This window comes from Canis lupus, chromosome 6, assembly GCF_048164855.1.
Source record: "Canis lupus baileyi chromosome 6, mCanLup2.hap1, whole genome shotgun sequence".
NCBI lineage: Eukaryota > Metazoa > Chordata > Mammalia > Carnivora > Canidae > Canis > Canis lupus.
This window is the reverse complement of record NC_132843.1, coordinates 52509131-52532153: the sequence shown is the minus strand read 5'-3', so window position 1 is coordinate 52532153 and position 23023 is coordinate 52509131. Positions and strand designations below refer to the sequence as shown.

The window sequence follows — 23023 nt, the reverse complement described above, 5'->3', positions numbered from 1 at the left end:
ATAGCTCAGTCATGCTCCAATGGACTTTTGAAAACTAGGTATGCCACTTTATTTTTAATACTAGTATTTCAACCTAATGATTTAGTCTAATGTAAATATGTGCTTTGATTCTTTGTGTTAATGTCCTGGGCTCCTTCCTGTCTTTATTTCTCATTTGCTGTTGGCCTAGAGATCTCTCTCTGTCTCTCTCTTGCTGTGTTTCATTTTCTCCCTTTAAATTATTGGAACTACTAACATCTGTGCTATGCCACCACCACTACCATCCAGAACTTCAGGGAAGTTTGTGGCAGTTGTAATGCCTTGTGAAACCTGGACTCTGCTACCAGCTATTTGTATAGTTCTGTCTCCTCCAGGACTCTCACATCTACTTCCCTGCTTTGCATTCCCATTGATCCCGACCCAAGCCAGAACCCCTTTCACTCCGGCTGAGACTAGTACAGTAGCCTTCCCTTTTCACAGCACATCCTCTCTGCCGCTAATTCATCAAAACCATCACTGTCAGGTGCATCTGCTCAGGATGCTTCTCTGTTCACAGCCCTGACAATTAGATCTCTTTTGTGACATATTATGTCAGACTCACAAAATCCAGCCCTAACCTGATGTGGTTTGGAGTGGGGTTGTTCAGAGCCTGTGGCCAAGAAAGAATTCTTGAGATATTTTCACTGCAAAAAGGGTGTTTTTATTATAGCACAGGGACAGGACCCATGGGCAGAAAGAGCTACACTGGGGTTGTGAGGAATGATTGATTATAAAAAATTTTCTACCCTATGGAGGGAAGGGTGATGTTAGGGTTCCAGGAAATTGAATCTATAGCTTTCTGGAGATTGTTTTATTCTTGTAAATCATTAGGACAGTCGCAAACTGATGGAGACTCCTGTCCTGCAGGACTGTGATCTCAGATAACCCTTTGTTTCTCCCTTCCCTTTGTTCTTGGGTAGCCAGGAGTGTCTGAGGAATGTCACACATGTCCCACCAGGAGGGAGGCAGGGTGCCAGGTGTTAACTTGTGTTGTGCCCTCAGTTTCCCTTTTGCTCCCTCATCAAACCTACCTTTTCAATTAACCTCTAGGACCTCCCAGTCTTTAACATCAATCAGACCACATCATTGCCTCTACTAAAATCCACACCCCCCAGCCTCTGACTCCTCTTTGCACTTAGAACAAAATCTCATCCCCTTGTTTTAGTTCTCAAAGCCCTGGAGTGATCTGTCACCAGCTTCATCTCATGCTCTTCCTCCCAATGCTCATTCCATTCCAGACACACTAATGGCTTCATGTTCTGTGAACACTCCACACTTTGCTACCACCCAAAGCCTTCACATTGGATTTTCCTTTTGTCTTTAATTCTCTTCTTCCTGCTTCTCCCTGGCTGGCTTTTTCTGGCCATTCTGCTTTCAGTTCAAAATGACCTCCTCAGAGAGATCTGCCTTTAGCTCCCTGCTTAAGGTAACCATGCATTCCCTCTACCACATAACCCCGCTTTGATTCCCTACCTAGCACTTACCACTAGCTTCCAGGTTTATTTGTTATGAACTGCTTGTATTTATTGGCATTTCATTGTCTTCCTCAATAGACTGTATATTAGGGCAGCCCGGGTGGCTCAGCGGTTTGGCGCCGCCTTCGGCCCAGGGCGTGATCCTGGAGACCCAGGATCGAGTCCCATGTCAGGCTCCCTGCATGGAGCCTGCTTCTCCCTCTGCCTCTGTCTTTCTCTCTCTGTGTGTGTGTCTCTCATAAATAAATAAATAAAATCTTAAAAAAATAGCCTGTATATTACACAAGGACAGGAATGATTTCTGTTTTCATCATTGTAACTCCAGTACTTCAAAGAGTATCCGACACATTGTAGGCAATTGATAAGTCAATAGTTACTGAAATAAGCAATGGGAAAGAACAGTCAATAACAGGGAGCACCCGTCTTGGTGGGGACAGTGGGAGAGGGCAGGATTGGTGATAGAGAAGTCTCCTTTCAGGAGGAGGAACACATAAAAGGAGAACATAGGGCACATATAGCGCATTCTGGAAACTACAAAATGTTTTGTTATAAATACATTGTAGAATTGTATGGAAGCAGTGAATAAATTGAAAATTAATGGCAAGAGATGAGATAGACAAAAGGAAGAATTCACATTTCAAAGGGTCTTAAAGAGTTCTTCATTTTGAAGAGTTTGTGTTTATTGCTCAAGGAGTAGGAACACCTGATGGATTTTCAGTAGTAAAGTGGTATGATCAGGCTTTTGTGTTAGGAATATCATTCTGACTTCATTCTAGAGAAAGAATTGAAAATGGGTAACTTGAGGATAAGAGGCTAATTAAGAGATATGCAGGAAAGAAAGAATGATGTCTGCACTAGTACTTTAGCGGTAAGTGTAAATCTGGAGAATGACTAGCTATCTGGTCAGAAGGTAAAGTCAATAGGTTTTGATGACAAGTTGATGTGAAGGGTTCGGACAAAGGAGAGAGATCCTTGGTCTTCCCTACACAGCCCACTTGATGAAGGACTTCAGGGCCATAGGACTCAGGTCAATGAGACTGTCTGTAAACTCCTTATACGATCACCCTTTAGTGCTAGAACCTTTTTTTTTTTTAATTTTATTTATTCATTCATGAGAGACACAGAAAGAGAGATAGAGGTAGGGACACAGGCTGAGGGAGAAGCAGGCTCCACGCAGGGAGCCCGACATGGGACTCGATCCCAGGTCCCCAGGAGGTGCTAAACCACTGAGCCACCCAGGCTGCCCTGCTAGAGCCTTTCTGAGAGTCACACTCACTCCAGAGGGTTAGACCGAAATTTGCTTTCTCATCCCCAACTTTGAGGTGCTGCTACTGTTTGATGCCCCACAAGCTTTCCTGAAACACAACACCTATTATAACAATCCTTGGTTTCCCCACTTCTTCACATATCCCTCTATCTCACCTGCGCTGTGTAAGAGAATGAATCAGCTCATTTGTTTCCTCACACAGGGTGTGAGCCATCATGCCCCTTGTCTCTCTCACATGCAAATAGAATGAGACATAGTACCAAGATCATTTTTTTGCACAGCTTTCTTATGCTCTTCTGCTTAATCATAATACATTTTTAAATTTGATACAACCACTGCTATAACCCTTAAATACTGAGCAATAATCATCACATATGTTTATATTTTCCTACTCAGCACACACTTCTCTTACTTCTAGTCATTCCTCTGCCATTGTTCTTTCATTTATTTTTCATTCATTCATATAATATTTATTAAGCATTAACTTCTGCTCTCTACTATAGCTGAGATTCTGACATAAGTCATCTGGCCCTTGAAAAGCCTCTACCAGCAGCATCCTCCGGCTGTATGCTCATTTGATTGCTTTGCATTTAGATTGCAGATGGCATGCTCAGGAAGATAGTCAGGAATGGAGATGATGCCTGAGGGCCATCTGGCAAACGGATGGCCAGAAGAAGACCTCTGGAAAGCAGAAGAGTGATAAAAACTAGGGTCATGGAGTCAGGAACCCAGGGAAATCTCTATCTCTACAAGTGCAAGCAGAAGGTTGAGGTAGATTCAAAGGAAGACTCATCAAAATTGCTCAAGATGTCAGAGAAGAGTCAAGAGAAGAACCAATGGAAGCATTTTAAATAAGAGGAAGTAGTCACTAGTATTTATTGCTGCAAGATAGATAAGAAGGGAAAGTGTTCATTGGGTTTGGTAATTGGGATTTCAGTGGTAAAGTTAGCAAAAGCACTTTTGCGGGCTGGTGATGGGAGGAGGCTGGAGAGTAAAGGGCGCCAAGGAAGTTAAGGAAGCTAAACTGTAGAGAAAGGAGAGAAACCAGTATCAGGGCAGAAGGCAAACGATCCAAGGAGGGACATTATCAATTCTGCCTCTAAAAGTGCACAGCTGGTCTACAACATGGGCAGGAGACTGAATCCCTTTCCATGGTACCATTTCTGCCAACAACTGCACACCACCCACAATGCTGGCAGTTATGGGACTCCTGCTGGCATCCATAGGTCTTCCCGAGCAAAGTGAGAGTGAGGGAAAAAACACTTGGTCTTCCACTTTCTCTCTGCCCTTCTCTTCACCTCATACTTTTAATTCTTAGGAAAAGTAAAATTAAAGATAACCACAGTGTGAAGCAGCTTTAATGAAGGTTTACACAGGTTCAGGATGTGATTCTAATGACCCAGTCTCAGACTTTTTCCCAGTGGCTTCCAGTTTGAAGTTGACTGCCAGAAAACATTAAAGATTAGCAAAGCACGTGGCCATTTCTCTTAGAGACATTTCCTCTTGTTTCAACACTTAACTGGCTTTGTAATATCGGGGAACAGTCCTTAAATCTCCAGGATCTTAGACCTGAAGATGACACTGTAGAACAGGAGCAGATGTGAGAAAGCCTGCCCACCCCAAGGAGGTTTCAGAGGAAAAGGGCCACTCAGAGGAAGATCATTAGGCATCATGCATCTTCCATGCCCACACACAAAACCCTTGTTCTTTGCCAGTGACTTACTCTGTTGCCTCACAGTTCACAAAGATTTGAACTTGTGGTCCGTCCTGACTATAGCTTTGTTCAGGCTTTCAAAGGAATCAAAAAGTCCTGCAAGAATAAGAATCACTCTATTAACCCAACATCCACCTTGAAAACCTTGAAATTGGGGCACCTGGGTGGCTCACTTGGTTAAGCATGCCTTCGTTTCAGGTCATGATCCCAGGATCCTGGGATCAAGCCCCACATCAGGCTCCCTGCTCAGCAGAGAGTCTGCTTCTCCCCTTCCCTCTGCCCCTCTCCCTGCCTGTGCGCTCTCTCTCTCTCTCTCTCTCTCATTCTTTCTCTCTCTTGGTCTCAAAGAAATAAGACCTTTAAAAAAAGAAAGTCTTGAAATTTTAAAAGCTGTCTCTCAATTCTGTTTAAACCATATTTCAAATTTTAAACTAGGTAAAATATAAAACAGCTCTTTTGGGATAGTGGCTGGAGTTGCGCACTGATAGGGAGACAGCAGCCTCCCCTGATCAGCCTCTCACACACTTCCTTGGGCTCACCCTCAAGCCAGAGAACCTCCTAGAAGTGTTCCAGGGAGAAATGTACAAGGAGACAAACACTTCCAAAGGGGACAGGGAGAGCACCCCTAGATTACAAACACTACACCTCTCCTCTAGTCTACTGGTGAAGAAACCCAGTGCAGGTTCAAAGGTAAATACTGGGATCCCCTTCATGAAATCTATGTTATTGTGTTCTTCAGCAGCAAAAGTATTGCCTCTGAAAGAATTCTGGAAAATTATGTAAAGTCTCACACATTTCTAAGTGGAAAGCTAACATTTTTTTTTTTTGCCATCTAGGTTTTAAAATGAATAAAAGATGGGATGTTCCATACATTGTAAAGTTTAGCCTTTTAACATAAGTAAATGTCACGTCACTTCTCAAAATTTATTCCTGTGGAATTAAATACTGTAGTGATCTAATGACCCTCATCACTTAAGAAAAAATATTAAACAAGTTTTGGATAATAGGAACTTTTATTATTTGTTATTATAGTTATAGTTATTATTTGTTTTCTTTCCTTTAATACCTATCTCTTTTCCACTTCCTCTATAGAATTTTAATCTAATATAATGCAATTTTAAGCTTAAAGTCTCTAATTGATCACTAAATCTTCTTTACAAAAAAGGTAACAAATCAAAATTTGAAAGATTCAATTTTCTGAAAGTATATGTGATTTTAGATTCCCCAACCTTCAGGACTTTCATGTGCAACATGAGAGAGTTGGACAAGACGAGCATTCCCAGAACTTATCTAAAAATATTTTTAAATATTAAGATATTTGATGAAATCCCAACAGAAGGGAACTTATTAGAAATAATACTTATAATTGATCCGAGGGGAACAAGTTTATTATATATATTAAAATATATATGTACTATGCATATATATTAAATATTGAATAGTATTGTGGATACAGGCTGAAATTATCAAGCAGGAAGGCAAAACATAGATCAGTAATATAGGATAGATGATATAGCACAGCACAATTCATTGATGCCCTATGCATCAAAGTATAGGTCAGCCTGGGAGTTTGCATGCAACTTCCTAGTATTTTGGAGTATGGCATACTAGTTCTTCAGGGGAAATTACTGCATAATAATAATGACAATATTTTTCTGATGTGTGTATTACAAATTGTTTCATAAATGGAAAATATTGGTTGCACCAAGTAGTTACTTGGTAAATATTTGTCAAATGAAAGAAAAAGCAAATTCTGTCCTCAGCCTTGGTTCAGAATATCAGAAAGGGAGACAGAACATGAGAGACTCCTAACTCTGGGAAACAAACTAGGGGTGGTGGAAGGGGAGGTGGACGGGGGGTGGGGGTGACTGGGTGACGGGCACTGAGGGGGGCACCTGATGGGATGAGCACTGGGTTTTATTCTATATGTTGGCAAATTGAACACCAATAAAAAAAATTTATAAAAAAAAAAAGAATACAGACTCAGAAGCAGAGCAGTAAGAAGCAAGCAGGTAACAGAGGGCTTGAACCTCCACCCTGATGGAAACAGGGAGGATTCTAACTCAGTATAATGATTGTTAACAAGAATTTTTTTGGCCACATCGATTTCACATGGATACTAAAAGGAAGTTTTCTTTTCTTGTTTCAGGCCAGCTGCCTAAAAGCCATTAGGAACTGGAGATTTCAGAGAGTGATCTTCACAAGTGCCAAACTCCTTTGCTTCAGTGTCCTGATTTTTGGTAAACTTAATTTTAACCTATCATCTGGGCCTGAATAATTAGGGGACCTTCTCCAAGTAGGAGAAGTTAAGGATAGTAGCCAGTCATTATGAGACATGGGGATACTGTCCCCGCCCAGATGCCCAGAAAAAAAAAAATGCACCCAACACCATCCTAGTGCTGGAAAGACTGTAGACAAACTGAAATGGACATCACCAGGGTCCATTATCCATTAGGCACAGCAGGCACTGGCCAACACTACTGATAAGGACCCACAAAAATGTCTTATACAATATGAATGAATATATATATATATATATATTATAAAGATTTTATTTATTTATTCATGAGAGACACAGAGAGAGAGATAGAGGCAGAGACACAGGCAGAGAGAGAAGCAGGCTCCATGCAGGGAGCCCGATGTGGGACTCGATCCTGGGTCTCCAGGATCAGGCCCTGGGCTGAAGGTGGTGCTAAACTGCGGAGCCACCCAGGCTGCCCTGGATATATATTTATACCAATGCAACTATAAAATACAGTTTTTAAGATTTTATTTTTTTAAAGATTTTATTTATTTATTCATGAGAGACACAGAGAGAATGAGGCAGAGATACAGGCAGAGAGAGAAGCAGGCTCCCCACAAGAAGCCCAATGCTGAACTCGATTCCGGACCCTGGGATCCTGCTCTGAGCAGAATGCAGACAATCGCTGAGCCATCCAGGTGTTCCAGTTTTTAAGATTTTTATTATGGAGGAAGCAGCTGAAAAAGGCAAAACTGCCTAGGCTCCGTGAAAGTCAATAATGCAGCCCTGGTGGCACCAAAATAATAGTCTTAGGGCAAAATAGTGCAATAGAGGTATCAGTGAAGGAGGGACAAATGACCTTCATATGGGCAGCAGAGGACAGGGGTGAATAGGAACAAAAAAGACTATAAACAGGAAAGAGAGCCACTTCCAGGTCTGATTGCTTGCATTGTACACTTCTTCACATGGGATCTGGCCTTTTCTGGCCTGGATGAGTTCCCACTGGCTACAAAGACAATATTTTTCATCAGAGTGCCCCTTACACTTTTGAAGGTCACATACTTTATTTCATCTGATGTGATAAACATTTCTTCAAAAGGCTTGTTGTAAGCCTTATTTTAACAAGTGAGTGAGCAGGAGGAGGACATAGCATAATTTATCAAAGAGAGATAGTCAAGAGAGATGGAATGAGTGTAAGATTGCAGACCAGGAGATTTGATTTGTAAGCTGCCTCTGCCACAAACATGCTGTGTTTAACTCAACAAGTCTTTACTGAACACCAGTGAAGTGCCCAGCTCTGTGCTTGGTGTGAAGGACCCAGAGATAAAAACAGACCACTCTCAGGATTCACAATCCAGCAGGTGTGGACCATGTCACAGGAAGAGACATTCTAGGGCCCAGTTATAAGGGAGGTGGAGGCAGAGATGAGGTGCGGTGGGAGCCTGGAGGAAGAGGAGCAAGCCTATCTGGGCAAGTCAGGGAAAGTAGGGGGAGGAAAAGTTTACTAGGCATAAGTGGGGACAGCAGCCAGAATAGCAGAAAGAGCATTGCAAAGGCACAGAAGTGGGAGTCTGTTTTGCTAAGAAGGTAAATGTGGCAGGTGATGAATCTGGGCCAGCAGGTAAGCTCCAGATCACCAAGCGTCTTATTTTCCATATGAAGAGGTAGACCCTGGAGACTTAAAGCAGCCACCAAGACATTTTATGTGTCATTTAAATTGGGCAAATTCCTCAATATGTCTCTTCCATTTATGAAAGGAGGAGAAGATTAGATGACCCAACTCTGTTATCACATGATTCCAAATCTTTAATACTAAGGATCCTCAGGGTACAATTTCCTATTCTGACTTCATGTGTATTTTTTTAGGTAAAAGATGGAAACTACTCTTCTTCCTTAAAACAACCAGACTAGACATAAAATAGTCATGTTTTAGGTATTTTTCTTCCAGTCAGAAACTCATCTGACTACTTAGAAGTGTGTTTATGCTCATAAAATCCTTCTGGTTAGGGATGTTAACCTGGCATTCACTCTCCTTCACCCAGAATTAATAAAGCAGAAAGAAGTGGCAGGATGGACCTATAATTACAGCACGAAAGCGTATTCATGGAATTATTCCCGGATTTTCTGCCAGAAGCACTACACAGATTTAGTGGCCATCCAGAATAAAAAAGAAATTGCTTACCTCAATGATGTCATACCTTACTACAACTCCTACTACTGGATTGGGATCCGAAAGATCAATGATAAATGGACCTGGGTGGGAACCCAAAAGCCTCTCACCGAAGAGGCCGAGAACTGGGCTGAAAATGAGCCCAACAACAAAAAGAACAATCAGGACTGTGTGGAGATCTACATCAAGAGCTTGTCGGCCCCTGGCAAGTGGAATGATGAGCCCTGCTGGAAAAGGAAGCGGGCGCTATGCTATACAGGTAGGATCTTCTCTACTCTGAAGTTTGTCTGTTTAAAAAAAAAAAATGCCTCCCCTCGTTCACTGATACAACCACTGAGTCGGTAACATTGAGTCACAAATCCAGGGAAGTGAGAACAAGGGATAAACTATAATCAGCACTGTTGAGGACCTGAAAGGATATAAGATCAGAATTGGAGAAAACTGGATTTTTGAAACCATAAAGGACATTTTTATGATCATCTGATCCACCTTCCTCGTTTTGTAACAGATGAAATAGACTCTCAGGAAGTTTTAGTCTCCTAAATTTATGTCCTGAGCTTTTTTGCACCACTCTGCCGTAGTATAAGAGATGGTATAAGTTGAAAGGTAGGTTGGCCCCGCCCCCAGGAGACAGCTCTAATTCACACCTACTGCACATCAGTATGTTGCAAGTATTGTTATTAATTTGTGGGTCATGAGTCTATTTCGTGTTAGTTTCATTTAGTCCTCATGAGAACCCTCATCAATCAGGTCCTCTAGTACTCTCATTTCACTGATGAGACAAAGGCTCAGGCTAGTAAGGAATCTGCTCAAGGTTCTAAACTACTTGATGGTGGAGGAGCCATACGTAGACTGATGGTGGAGTTGGTTTCAAACTCATGATCCAAAGTTGGTGCTTATTAACCACATATGCTACTGTACTCTTTGCTCTACGTTCTCACAAGACAATGTGAAAACATGACCAACAATCACAAATGCTTTATAGATTCCCTTCAACAACAGCATGTATTCAGGTGTGCTGGACTTTGGGAGGGGCTGGAGGTGTGAGGAAAGGGAAGAAAGAGGTAACTGGGAGTGCATTTATTTGCTTCTCACCAAAGTAAGCAGTTCCTGAGTAAGCAGACATGCATGGAAGCTTGGTCTTCATATAGTCATGCACCTGTGCCAGAACCAGTTCCATCTTTCTGATGCGGATTCTCATGTAGAGGCGCTCTTTCTGCCCCATGTAGCACCCAAACACTGTGGCTAGGGAGAGACTTGACCGTCCCGGGCAAGATAGTCCTGAGTCCTCTGAGCCTCTTCTTTCGTAAATCATCTTACAGATGCCACACTCTGCTATGTATGTTCTAAACTCTTTAAATTATAAATACATCCCCTCAGAAGTCTTCCTCCACTTTCCCTCTACTTCTCTCTCTCCTCACTCAAGCCTCCTATCCGAGGGAAAACATATCCATAAATGCTTTGTCATGTAGTTAGGTCTTATTTTGTAAATAATTTATAAACAAATGAACAAATAGATTTATTAATTTAAAAAAATCACAACCTGTTCTTTATAGGCCAGGATGAACATTACCAGAATATTTGCTCATCCTGCTGTTCTCCCCGTCAGCTCCCTACACTCCCTGGGTTATGCCTTCCTGAAACTATGCCTGTAAGATTAGTTTGGTTGCCAGTAGATGCTCCAGTATGCCTCTGCTCCCCCTCCCTGCTCAACCTTCAACATCCATATCTGCAAGACTATCTTCCCCAACAAAGCTTGCAAAAAATTACAAGGAAGAAAAGGGATCAGAAACCACTGGTATGCACAATGTCCACTCCTCTAACCTGCAATAATGGTGCATATGGCTAATTATTGCAATTTTGCCTGAACACAGCCAGTTTCCATCTCCACCAATACAACACTCTAGGCAGCCACTATCACTGAGTCACATTTTGCCATCCAACACATAAAGGGTATAGGGGAACCATCGACTCTCTGTGGGTCGATAAATAGATAAATAGAGTATCATCTGTCTGCATCAACTGTCTGCAGTTGTAGACTGCAACAATAAATTAAGTTGGGCCGATTCTCTAAATTTTAGGATTTGCTAGACCACAGAACAGCCTAGCAAAAAAGATTCATTCAGTGAATCATCATTATGTCTTTTCCTGGGTATTCAAAGCTATAGAAAGTTACTAACCTGTCTGAAACCCTGATGTGGAGTAGAATACAGACCATTGACTGTTTTCTAATTTCTAACATTCTGAGATCCTGAGGAAGTTACAATCAGAATAGAATTTGTGTGCTCCCAGAGCATAGGACAGACAGGTATTGCTGCTGGGAGACACTGGTAGGGTCAAGGTGAATAGGATGGAAGATGTGGACCAAACCTCTGTCTATTGGCTACTGCTCCTCCTGCATCTTCCTGTTACTTGGAACCCTACCCAGTGCTCCCGTGCAGCTTCACCAAACTTGCTGGCTGCCTCAGGGAATGTTTTCCTATAGAACCTGCATAACTTATGGAATGAGAGCATCTCAGAGTTGAGATCTAGTATAATCCTCTATGTGACATATGAGTTTCCTTTTGTAATGGACCAAAGTGGACCAAGTGTGGTCAAGGCCTAGTGCAGAGGGAACATCACCAGAAAATAGTCTAGCCTCAGACCTTGCCCCCCAGTTCTGACCTCATCAGCAAAATTATTCTCAGTGCTTTCATAATATCAATTCTAATGTTAACCCTCCATCAGGTGCATAGTGTACACATTCCCAAAAAGTCTCTTGCAGGAAAGAAACCCTAGCCCTTCTGCATTCAGACCTTCTTCTATTGAGAAGGGCCTGGCTGGCCAGTCATATTGCCCACACATAAGCCTGGCATAGTTGGACCTGTGAAACATCTCTTCAGCAGACTGTTTGTCCTGTACCATGAAGAGGTCTTAAGCATCTCATTTGCTTCCTCTTCCCCTCCACCATGTGGTGTTGGGTGCAGATTTGAAATGAACAAAAGGTGCAAGGGCTTTGACCCTGATCTTGGGCCAGTTGGCCTCAGAGAAGTAGCTTGCCTGAGGTCGCATAATAGTAGGCAGCAGAGCCAGGATCCTGATCATATTTATGTGACCCCTCACATCTGATTCCTAACCTTTGTCTGTCCTGGGGGCTTCTGTAATGATACAACTCTAAGAACATTATTGGTTAAAAAGCCACAATCTGTTTTGTACCACATAGAGGAGTTTTTCTGTCTACACATCTAAGAGTGGCTCTTTGTCTCTCTGTGCCACACATAACAATCCCTCCTTAGGCAACTCTAAACTCAGCCTAAAGTGGAAGCTATGCACTGCTCTGGTGGGCTCCTACAATGTCCTTCACAGGGACCAAGCTGGCACACCAAAGGACACTGTCATTTTCTGCTATGTGGCTGGCATGATCTTATCTAAGAGGGGCTAAGAAAAGTCAGCTTTTCTTCACATCTCCTGGGAATGCCCATGATTCTTATCCTTCTGTATCCATGCAGCCTCCTGCCAGGACATGTCCTGTAGCAAGCAAGGAGAGTGCATTGAGACCATCGGGAACTACACCTGCTCCTGTTTCCCCGGATTCTATGGATCAGAATGTGAATATGGTGAGGCCACTATTTTGTTGATATTATTTTAGCCATTGGTCTTGTGCTGGAAGTGGTGCCAGGAAGCAAACTGTGTTGGAGACTCTCCAGTGAATAATGGCTAGTCCTGGCTCTCTCTATGGTCTGTCATTTGGCCCCACTTCAATTGTCCCAAGACACATGCTCTGGGTAAAACATTTCATTAGAACATTTGCTCAGAAAATCCTAAAAGGTAAAAGGGAAACATAAAGGAAGCAAAACAAAGGCTGATTTTGCTCACTTGAAGTAAAAACCAGTGAAAGACTGATTATTTCCCAAGATGTAGTCAATACAAAGGAACCAAGGAAAGATGACCAGGTTGGGTTAGAAAGACAGGGTTAAGAGGGTTATACAAATAGCTTCCAACTTCTAGAAAACATGACATTGTCTTTAAACCTGCAATTTAAAAAATCAATATTTTGTCCCTACAGTCAGAGAGTGTGGGAATTTTGATCTTCCACAGCATGTGCTCATGAACTGCAGCCACCCTCTAGGAAACTTCTCTTTCAATTCAGAGTGCAGCTTCTACTGCACTGAAGGGTACGAATTGAATGGACCCAGCAAGCTGGAATGCTTGGCTTCTGGAACCTGGACAAATAAGCCACCACGATGTGTAGGTATGTAGAGTCTATTCTTTCTATCTTCACTGATAACTAGAATTTCAGAGGGGAAAAAAGCTTTCTCCATTAAAAGCATGAGAAGTAGTGAGTATCTGCACTAGATGGGGAATTCTGATTTTTACTATTATCCATCAATGAGAATAACACTAATACTGGTTTTCATGATGTTTTGTATCTATAGTGAGATAATCAGCATAATTTTTGATTCTCAAGAAAAAGCATCACAAAGGGATCTACCTCTCTTTGTTAATTGCAAAGCAGAGTATAATAATGAGGATTTAGGGCTGAGTATTATTAATTTGATCATTTTACTTTGCTTGCTTCTTTATTTTTTTAAAAAAATTTTTCTTTATTGAAGAGAGAGAGAAAGCATGAGTGGGGGCAGTAGGAGAGGGAGAAGTAGACTCCCTACAGAGCAGAGAGCCAATCCCAATTTGGGGCTCATCCCATGACCCTGGGATTATGACCTGAGCCAAAGGCAGTCACTTAAGCAACTAAACCGCCCAGGTGTCCCTTACCTTGCTTCTTTAAAAAGTAAATGACTGGGACGCTTGAGTGGCTCAGTGGTTGAGCATCTGTCTTTGGCTCAAGGCATAATCCAAGGACTCTGGGATCGAGTCCCACATCAGGCTCCCTGCATGAAGCCTGCTTCTCCCTCTCCCTCTGCCTATGTCTCTGTCTCTCATGAATAAATAAAGTCTTTTTAAAACTAAAAAGTAAATAAAAAATAAGGATGTTTGGATCCTTTATGTTAAAAATACCATTTAACCAGCCCAGTGTATCACCTTGTCCTGTAGGAAAGGTATAGATAGCTGCTCTAGCATCCTGAGGTTTCTCAGGTGCTGAGCATAACCCAAAGGCTCATGCTATTGCTCTGTGGCTGTTTGTAGCTACCCAGTGTCCACCCCTAAAGACTCCTGAGCAAGGAAGCATGAACTGTCTTCACTCTGTCGAAGCATTCCAGTATCAATCCAGCTGCCACTTTAGTTGTGAAGAGGGATTTGCATTAGTTGGGCCAGAGGTGGTACAGTGCACGGCCTCAGGGATGTGGACGGCTGCAGCCCCAGTGTGTGAAGGTGAGTTTCCAGCAGCTGAGGGTGTGTAATGTTCACTGCACCCAGTTCTTGCTGTGAGTACAGATGACAGTGGCCAGCTATGGAGAAGTTTTCCTGAACTGTCACAACTTGACTCTCCTTCCACGTGCCACTCAGTACATTGGGTACATCTGGGATAAGAAAAAGGTGTCAGGCACCAGAAAAACAAGAGTCTGACTTCACTAAAAACTAAATTTAGAAGTCCTCCCTTCTCCCAAACTCACAGCCCCACTCCCCACTCAAGCAGTTACAGAATGGCTCCATTCATAAATTTCTCTCAAGAAGGAAAGGATGGCATCTACATCTGTGTAGAAGACCTACCTGGACAGGTTTATAGAGATAAAAGGAATAGAGGACATTAGGGAAAAGCTTGGAAGACTCTTTTCTTTAAAGATTAAGATTACCCTGTGGACTGGTCCTCCAATTCTGGACAAATATCGGGAGAGACTCTTAGAGTTTCCTAGGTCTACCTGAATTTCCTGAGGTAGTTTTATCACTGCTCCCCCACTGTGGGCCTGGTTTTCTCCTTCCTTAGTATCTTTCTCTCTCTCCCTGGTTCTTCTCTGCAGTTGTGCAGTGTCCACTCCTGGAAGCCCCTAGCAAAGGAACCATGGACTGTGTTCATCCCCTCGCTGCCTTTGCGTATGGCTCCAGATGCAAATTTGAATGTGAACCAGGTTATCAAGCGAGGGGCTGGGCCTCACTCCACTGCACTCGCTCTGGCCAGTGGACTGCACCCCCACCAGCCTGTGAGGGTAGGAGTTTCCTTTAGTTGCCCCCTTCCACCCGGGATAGGGTTATGGCACTGTGAAAAGATCAGGGGCTCTTCACCTCAGGATAGCCTCCTCCAGACTGACACTTGAACAGGTTGCCCAACTCCAGGAAGTATGCTTTTCTCATCCATGAAATGAGCTAAGAATTGTCAGGTGCTTTTGTGAGAATGAAATACACAAACAGTACACAATTAAGCACGTGTAAAGTAGCTAGCATTAGACTAGGCATTAGATTTCTGCCTTTTTTCCCCTTCCTGACTTATTGGTAATATAGGCTGTGGGACAAGTCCTCTACTTGAGAGGAAGTCAGAACACTGGCTATTAGGACAAAGAGGGGGCTTCCCCATGATCTTTTGGAGGCGGCTTTGACTATGGAGGGAAGCACACTGAAGTGGCAGAGGCTGTGATGCAACCCTTCACAGTTGCACAAGAGCACAAAACTGAATTCTGTACAGTTGCCTCATACCCTCAGCTCATAAGGCAGAAAGGGGGGAAATTGAGGATTGGATCAGTGAGTGCCCAGAAGACCTAGATTACAAGCCCAGCCCTGCTACTGTCCAGATATAAGACCTTAGGGAAATAACAATTCTGAACCCCACTTTTCTCATCTGTAAAGGAAGAGAGAAGCACTAGAGGATCTTTGGTTCTTAGAGGCCCCAGTTCTATAAAAAGCAAAGGTCTAAGCCCCGGGTTTGATGGGGGTCTTCATACTATGAAAAAACCCAGGAATAGCCTGGAGACAAAATGCTTTATCAAGGAAGCACATGAGGAAACCAGTCTTTATCAGAACTGAGGTCACTCGGGGCTTAATTTTGTGCAGGAACTCCCCTTGGGCTGCACTCACTTTGGCAATTGAAGTCTGATGAGGATGACATCCTGTGTTTCAGAGACATGGCCCACTCAGGATCATTTCATAAGACTAGGCAATTAATAGTGTGTCAACAATAAGCTATGTTATTCCAGCTTTTCCCTTAAAGGTCCAGCCTGTTCTGTATCTATTCTTTCCATATCCAATTCCACAAATATCACTAATAAATATTTAAAGAGTACCTTTGATGTACCAAGTACCGCTAGGCCCTGGGATATAAGTATAAATGACTGAGCCCAAGCTCAAGTAGATTGTGGTCCAAAGGGCAGCAGTACAGTAGTGTCTGCACAGTGCAGACTCACTAGACATTAGAGCTCACTAGAGGAGTCCCTACCCCTCAGCTGGGGTAGGCAGGAACAGCCTCCCAAGGATGGTGAAGTCTAAGCTGAGATCAAAGGGCAGGTGAGTGATCTAGGCAAAGAGGTCATAGGACAGTGATCCAGGCAGTTTCCCTTATGGTAAAGGGAGGATTCAGGGTTCTGAACATACTGATAATATGGGTAGGAAAGATGCATCTCTTGAAAGGCTCTCCTGAGAAGGAACTGAGCCCTTCCATTACCCAGTTTCAGATGACAACTTTCTCTATTTAGCTGTTGCCTGTGGGCCACTGAAGAGTCCTGTTCATGGAAGCATGGATTGCTCCCCATCCTCGAGAGCATTTCAGTACAACACCAGCTGTCGCTTCCATTGTGCTGAGGGTTTCAGGCTGGAAGGAGCTGACCTAGTCCAGTGTACTGACTTGGGACAGTGGACAGCACCAGCCCCTGCCTGTCAAGGTACTGTGACATTGGAACTTTCCTTCTGCATCTCTCATTTCATTAAAGGCATCACACCTACATTTAGAAGTCATTCATTTATTCGTCAGACATTCACTAAGAACTACTAGTGCCAGGCCCTCTTTGTGCTGCCCTAGGGATGAAAGCCTGGGTAAAGCACATGTTCAGGACAGCATATTAGAATTCAATGTGAAGCTTGCGCTGGTTGATATAGTGGGTTGGCATGAAGGAGTTGGGGGTTGGGAGGAAGGAGGAATGATGCATGAGCAATGACGTGGGAAGGTAGAAGAGTAATGGGCAAGGCATTTGATCTAGTTCTGTCATTTCCTGGCAACAAGCTTTTGATCTCTCTGAAGTTCAGGGCCTCTTGTAAAATAGGAGCATTTGTGGTTGTAAATTAATGTGTGTTTTACAAGCAAGTTTAAGTTTAAGCAAGCTTAAAACTGCTATGAGTTTTACAAATGTATGTAAAATAATAATAACATTACCTTATATATCATATATCTGTGATCTGATTTTACAAAGTCATCTTTCAATAGTTCACGTTTTCATATTTGCTCTTTCAGATTAAAGGCATAGGGAAGTCACTAGGATTATTTTTATGAGGGTTACTCCACACAGAAGACATGCCCCAGGAAGGCAGTGTTGGCATTTCACGTTGCTATTTACTGGGCTCCCCGGGCAGTTTATATGAATCCCCTGGATTCATAAATGTGTCCATGAGTGGATGAAAGGATAAGCCAAATGTGGTTTATATGTACGGTAAATATTATGTAGCCTTAAAAAGGAAGGAGAGTCTGACATATCTAATAACATGGATGAACCTCAGGGACATTCTACTAAGTGAAACAAGCTGGTCATAAAAAGACAGATAAGGATAAGGTATGAATGCACTCATGAAGTCCCTAGAGTAGTCAAAATCATAGAGAAAGTAGAAGAGTGGTTGCCAGGGGCTGGGAGGAGGGTAAATGAGGAGTTCCTGTTTAATGAGTATGGAGTTTTAGTGTGAGGTGATGACAAATGATCTGTAGCCGGCTGGTGGTGGCGGCTGCACAACGACGTGTTACTTTTTATTAGTGAACTGTGTACTTAAAAACAGTGAAGTGGTACATGGTAAATTTTATACTATGTGTATTCTACTGCAATAAGAAAATAGAAAAACCAAAAAAATGAGGCAGTGAGGGAGTAGATGACCATGCGCCACGATGGTGAGGGAATGGGATGTGTCGTGAATGTATTGTCAGAGAGACAAAGACACAGAAGGGCCCTTTGCTGTGCTTAAAAGAGAGGGAGGGATCTTAAGGGATCGCTGGGGCCATTTTTGTCTCCAGGCATGTAAATGTCATCACACTCCAGGGATAGTTGGATACTCTCTTAAACTTCCCAAGATATGGTCTCAATAACTCCCTTGCCAGGTTCCAGGTGTTTTCTGCTATGATGGTCAGGGTCTGCAACTATGTGTACTTTTAATAGTATCGTTACTATCTATTACCACCATAGCTGCTGCTGCTTGCTGCTACCAGCAGATAATATTTATTGAGGACTTTATAGTCTATCTCCATAAGATAGTTACGATTATTGTTCCCATCTTTAAGATGAGAAAAAACAATGTATTAGAATACACCTATGACCTTCTATTTTATATGCTTGAGATCATAGCATATATATATAATTTTTATTCTGCTTTTTCACTGAACGTTGTACATCGAGACACCTCCCATATCTAGGTGGAATATATCATTATTAGTGACCTTTAATATTCCTTTCATCGACCCGCCATAATTTATTTTCAGCTTCTGATTAGTGGCATTTGTGTTCATTTTCAATATTTTGCTCTTACAAGTAATGTTTCATTAAAAAAAACCTCTGAATTGATTTTTTGATATCCATCTTGATTACATTCTTAGCATACATTCATGGGTCCAAAAGCATAATCTTTTAAAAGTAATTCATGCATCTTGCGAAAATACTTAACAATGGCTTAGAATTTTCCTTATAAAATCCCTCACGTGCCATTGTGATGGATGCTTTTCTCATCTTCCAGTTTAAACACACCCCATTCAGAAATATCCATTCTTGGCACTAGAAAGAATAAAAGGGTGAAAACCAATGAGTACTTGTGTATTACTCTGTCCTCACTCTCTTACTTCCTCACCTCATAGCTCTGCAGTGCCAGGATCTTCTGGCTCCAAACAAGGCCCAGGTGAACTGCTCCCACCCATTTGGTGCCTTTAGGTACCAATCAACCTGCAGCTTCACCTGTGATGAAGGCTTACTCCTGGTGGGAGCAAGCATGCTGCAATGCTCGGGTACAGGGAACTGGAGTGCTCCTCCCCCAGAATGTCAAGGTAAGGTGAATTCTTTCTGGCATCTTGTAATCAATTGTAGGCTGTATTTTAAAAGGCTATATTTTAGTGGTGGTGACTGTCTAAGGACCAGAAGCTTGAAATGGACTGGAAAATTAACAAACACTTTCATCCTGTAACTCACTGATTCCAAATGCAGGTCCTTTAGTGGCCAGGCATATAACATGAGCAGCACAATGCTTGGCAATAGGAGATAGGGAATGGCCCCTACTGTAGAACCTGGGGGCTTCTATCATAAACCAGGTACACCATTCTCTTGGCTAAAAACAGTGTCTAGAAAGGAGGCCAGAAGAAAAAAAATAGCTTCAGGATGGTTGTCCCAAGGCTGACCCGGCACTTTGTTCCTAGGAACCATAGAGTATATGGCAGAATGGGGGCAACCTACAGGTATAATAGTGCAATGAGAGGGGCAAAATTCATAGGTGCCTGGCTGCAAACCTCCTCCAAGTTCTGTGTAGGAATGGAGAAATACACTCAGGATACTAAGTGAAGAGTGATGAAAAGAGGAAGATTTTCTCTAAATGCAAGATTATAGAATCCTCAGAAAATAAAACATGCACATTCAGCCTCAAGATGTAAATCTGCATTGTACTTGACCAAAAAGAAAGCCAGGATAGTCTGCCAATATTTTATGAAATAGAACTGGTTCTAATCACTTGTGTTTGGGATCTGAAGGCCAGATACACTTTTTATACTCCCCATTCCTTTCTCCACTCAATGTGCCAAATTCTTCAGTTAAATTTATGCCAATATCACTTTGTTTTTATTTTTTAAACAATTTTATTTATTCATTCAGGAGAGACACACAGAGAGAGGCAGAGACATAGGCAGAGGGAGAAGCAGGCTCCTCACAAGGATCCTGATGTGGGACTCGATCCTAGGACCCCAGGAACACGACCTGAGCCAAAGGCAGATGCTCAACCATTGAGCCACCCAGGTGCCCTGGCAATATCACTTTTATGAAGCAAGATTTTCATTCATAAAAGCAACAGAAATATAAGAAAAAAAAGAAAAAATCCTCTTAAATACAGCCTGAAATAGGCATGGTTAGCATTCTTATATGAATTCTTCCAATATTTTTCCCGTTCACTTTTCCCTCTATGCAATTAGTATTTTTATGATGCATATGCAATTTTAATGATAAAATCAAATAGGTAAAATACTAGATAATTCTGCATTGTTTGCCTTTGCCTTTCACTTTGTACAGACTTTTAACATCTGAGTGAAAGCAGGTAGACGTGTTTTTAATGAAGAGGAAACCACTTGCTATTCAGGTCACACACCAGTGTGTTCACACACACACACACACACACACACACACATATACCCCACTGTTAAGTAAGGTCAACAGTGAATAAATGAGGGAATGAATGAATGAATTCAACAGAATTGGACATTTTTCATTTCCAGGCACCAGAGAGCATGGCAAGCCACTGGTGCTGGGGTTGAGTACACCCTGCAAGCACGGTCTGGAAAGATCAGAGTGAGGCTTGTGACCTTGACTTCTCTGCTTTAATACTGGCTACACTGAAGCCTGGATATATTACAAAGTCCATGGAGCTTTAGGGAAGAACTCAGAATCCCTGAGGAAAGTGATCACACTGATTAAAATACTTCCACAGAATTCTATCACAGTAATCAGAGTTTATAGTTCATTGCCCCACACTGTCCTGCCTGTGGGTGTTTCACAGCAAGGAGGTTGACACTCACCATGGCTTCCTGTGACCTTCCAGTTCCCTTCTGCTTTTAGCTCTTTGTTTACTCTGACTGAACTTTCTCCCTATTGTTGCTGGGTGAGCATCAAGTGAAATACCCAAATGTGGGTTGGGCAGGAAGGTACATGAGGCTTGCAACCCTCTAGCTGTTGTAAGACTTCTGAGAGAATGTTATCAGACAATTTCCCCTTTCAATGTCCGCTTTGCCCTGTTGTCCTCTGATATGCACCCCAGCTATCAAAGGCAAGGCCACAAAATAGCTGGAGATGGATTCCATGGCCCCAAGACTCTCCCAATATGTCTTTACAGGTTACAAGCTTCTTGAGTTGTCTCCTCTCCTCTCTCCCACCACACACACATATACTGAATAAAAGATGTTTCAAGTGGCAGAAAATGACTAAGTCTTTGGAGAAGTTGATCAGGTTGAGGGAAATGTAGCTGCAAAAGGAGGGGGGAAGGAAAGAGAAAGATATAAAAAATACTCTTGGAACCTCAAGCAGTTCAAGTCAGTGACAGAAGAATGGCCCCGGGTTCAACTCTACTGTCACCAACTCTGGTCTAAAGCCATACACAAGTTAATCAGACCAAACAGTGAAGAAGAAACCCCTAAACCATGCATTCTTTTAGTCTTCATTTTTAATGTCAACATGTTGAACCTGGGCATTATAGCTTAATTAATTGGCACCGGGATATCTCAACAGCTATTAACATTTACATACAGTGTTTTTGCTTTTGAACCTTGTAAAAAATTTTGGGGAGCTGTGCAATGCCATTCTCCACATTTTAGATACTGAGGCCCAGAGAGGTTAAGTGACTTGCCCAAAGTCACAAAGCATGACCTCCAACCCAAGCAAGTCCCCTAGCACTTCAAACTCCATATGTTTAAACTGTGGTAAAGAACCATGAGATCTAATTTACCTTTTTTATAAGTGAACAAGTAGAGTCACTGGAGCTGGTCATAGGATGACACTGATGGGAAGAGTATTTGCAGATGGCCAGTTACATTATGTGCCTACTATGTATCCATGATTTTAAAAATATTTTTAAATTTAATTTTTACATATGATTTAATTAACTTATATTTTATATAACTAAGGATCCCTGCAAGGCAAGAAGTATTATTTTTCCAATTTCATAGATGAAACAACTGAAGTTCAGAAAGGTCTAGAGACACATTGCTGGTAAGGAACACAACTAATATTTGGACCCAGATTCTTTCTACCCCTTAGTTGGGGAAAAGAGCTTTTGTGAGGGGAGAAAGTATTTTACTTCGTTTTCCTATTTCCAATCATTTGTCACTGCTTTTTGGCAAGGTCATTAGGTCTTTTTTCTGAAGGTGTCAAGGAAGCAGCTACTTCCATGCCTGTCCAGGGACACCTGAAATGAGCTGCATCACTATATTTCCAAACCACCAGCTCCCTTTTAGAATAGCCTCTAAAGCTTTTTGTGGGTGAAGGTTTCAGAATGCCAATCAACTGTTAGCTGCTGCTATTTTATATGCCCAAGACCTCTAACTGGTGATAAAACAGCATGAAATTCAAACAACCATTTATAACCAAATACTGCCCCTATGTGTGCATATACACTAATTTCAGGTTACTGTGTTCTAAAATGACCCCTTCTCTCCTCTGTCTACTGTACCCATGATAGCCATGAGCTGCACACCTCTGCTAAGCCCTCACAATGGAACAATGAGCTGTGTCCAGCCTCTTGGAAATTCCAGTTATAGGTCCACATGTCGATTCACCTGTAATGAAGGATTCTCTTTATCTGGACCAGAAATATTGGATTGTACTCCATCTGGACATTGGACAGGCTCCTCACCAACATGTGAAGGTAGGATCATGGATCTCTCCTTTCTTATGGCTTCTCAGCTAATATTATAGAAGGAGAAATCACCAGGGATTCGTGTAAAACTGTTCTTAAGATAAAAGAAACACACTCTCCACAAAGCATAGTAATTTCTGTCTTGCTCTCTGAATATTCCTATAACTTTAAACATTTCAGTTTCATATATACTTTAATATCACTATGACATTTGATGTTTGCCACCATCCTGAAATAATGGGGAAAGGCGGTGTTCTCTCCATTTCCCAGATGAGGAAGCAGAGGCTCAGGGAGGTTAAGTAACTTGTTGCAACTCACAGCCTTAGTAAGTGACAAAGCTCAGCTGTCACTGGACTTTTACTTCCTTATAAAGTGTTTTTCCACTGACTATTCCTTCCTACATTCACCTTCAGTGAGCCCCACTGAAGCCCCACACACTGAGCTTATGCAGGGATGGATGGGATGTCATCCCTGCCCTTGAGGA

At 42.2% G+C, this 23023-nt stretch overlaps 1 protein-coding gene across 4 annotated transcripts in view; it reads left to right on the top strand.

Annotated features, from left to right (window-relative positions):
* The window catches only part of SELP (selectin P), a 39884-nt gene that overhangs the window by 4285 nt on the left and 12576 nt on the right, over positions 1 to 23023 (top strand). For 3 of the 4 annotated variants that reach the window (XM_072830523.1, XM_072830526.1, XM_072830524.1), the window contains 9 exons: positions 6624 to 6714; positions 8759 to 9145; positions 12375 to 12482; positions 12932 to 13117; positions 14011 to 14196; positions 14784 to 14969; positions 16446 to 16631; positions 18794 to 18979; positions 22363 to 22548. In XM_072830523.1, the coding sequence (XP_072686624.1) occupies positions 6624 to 6714; positions 8759 to 9145; positions 12375 to 12482; positions 12932 to 13117; positions 14011 to 14196; positions 14784 to 14969; positions 16446 to 16631; positions 18794 to 18979; positions 22363 to 22548 (1702 nt within the window). The remainder of the gene's footprint in view (positions 1 to 6623; positions 6715 to 8758; positions 9146 to 12374; positions 12483 to 12931; positions 13118 to 14010; positions 14197 to 14783; positions 14970 to 16445; positions 16632 to 18793; positions 18980 to 22362; positions 22549 to 23023) is intronic. The other variant, XM_072830525.1, reaches the window with a different exon arrangement.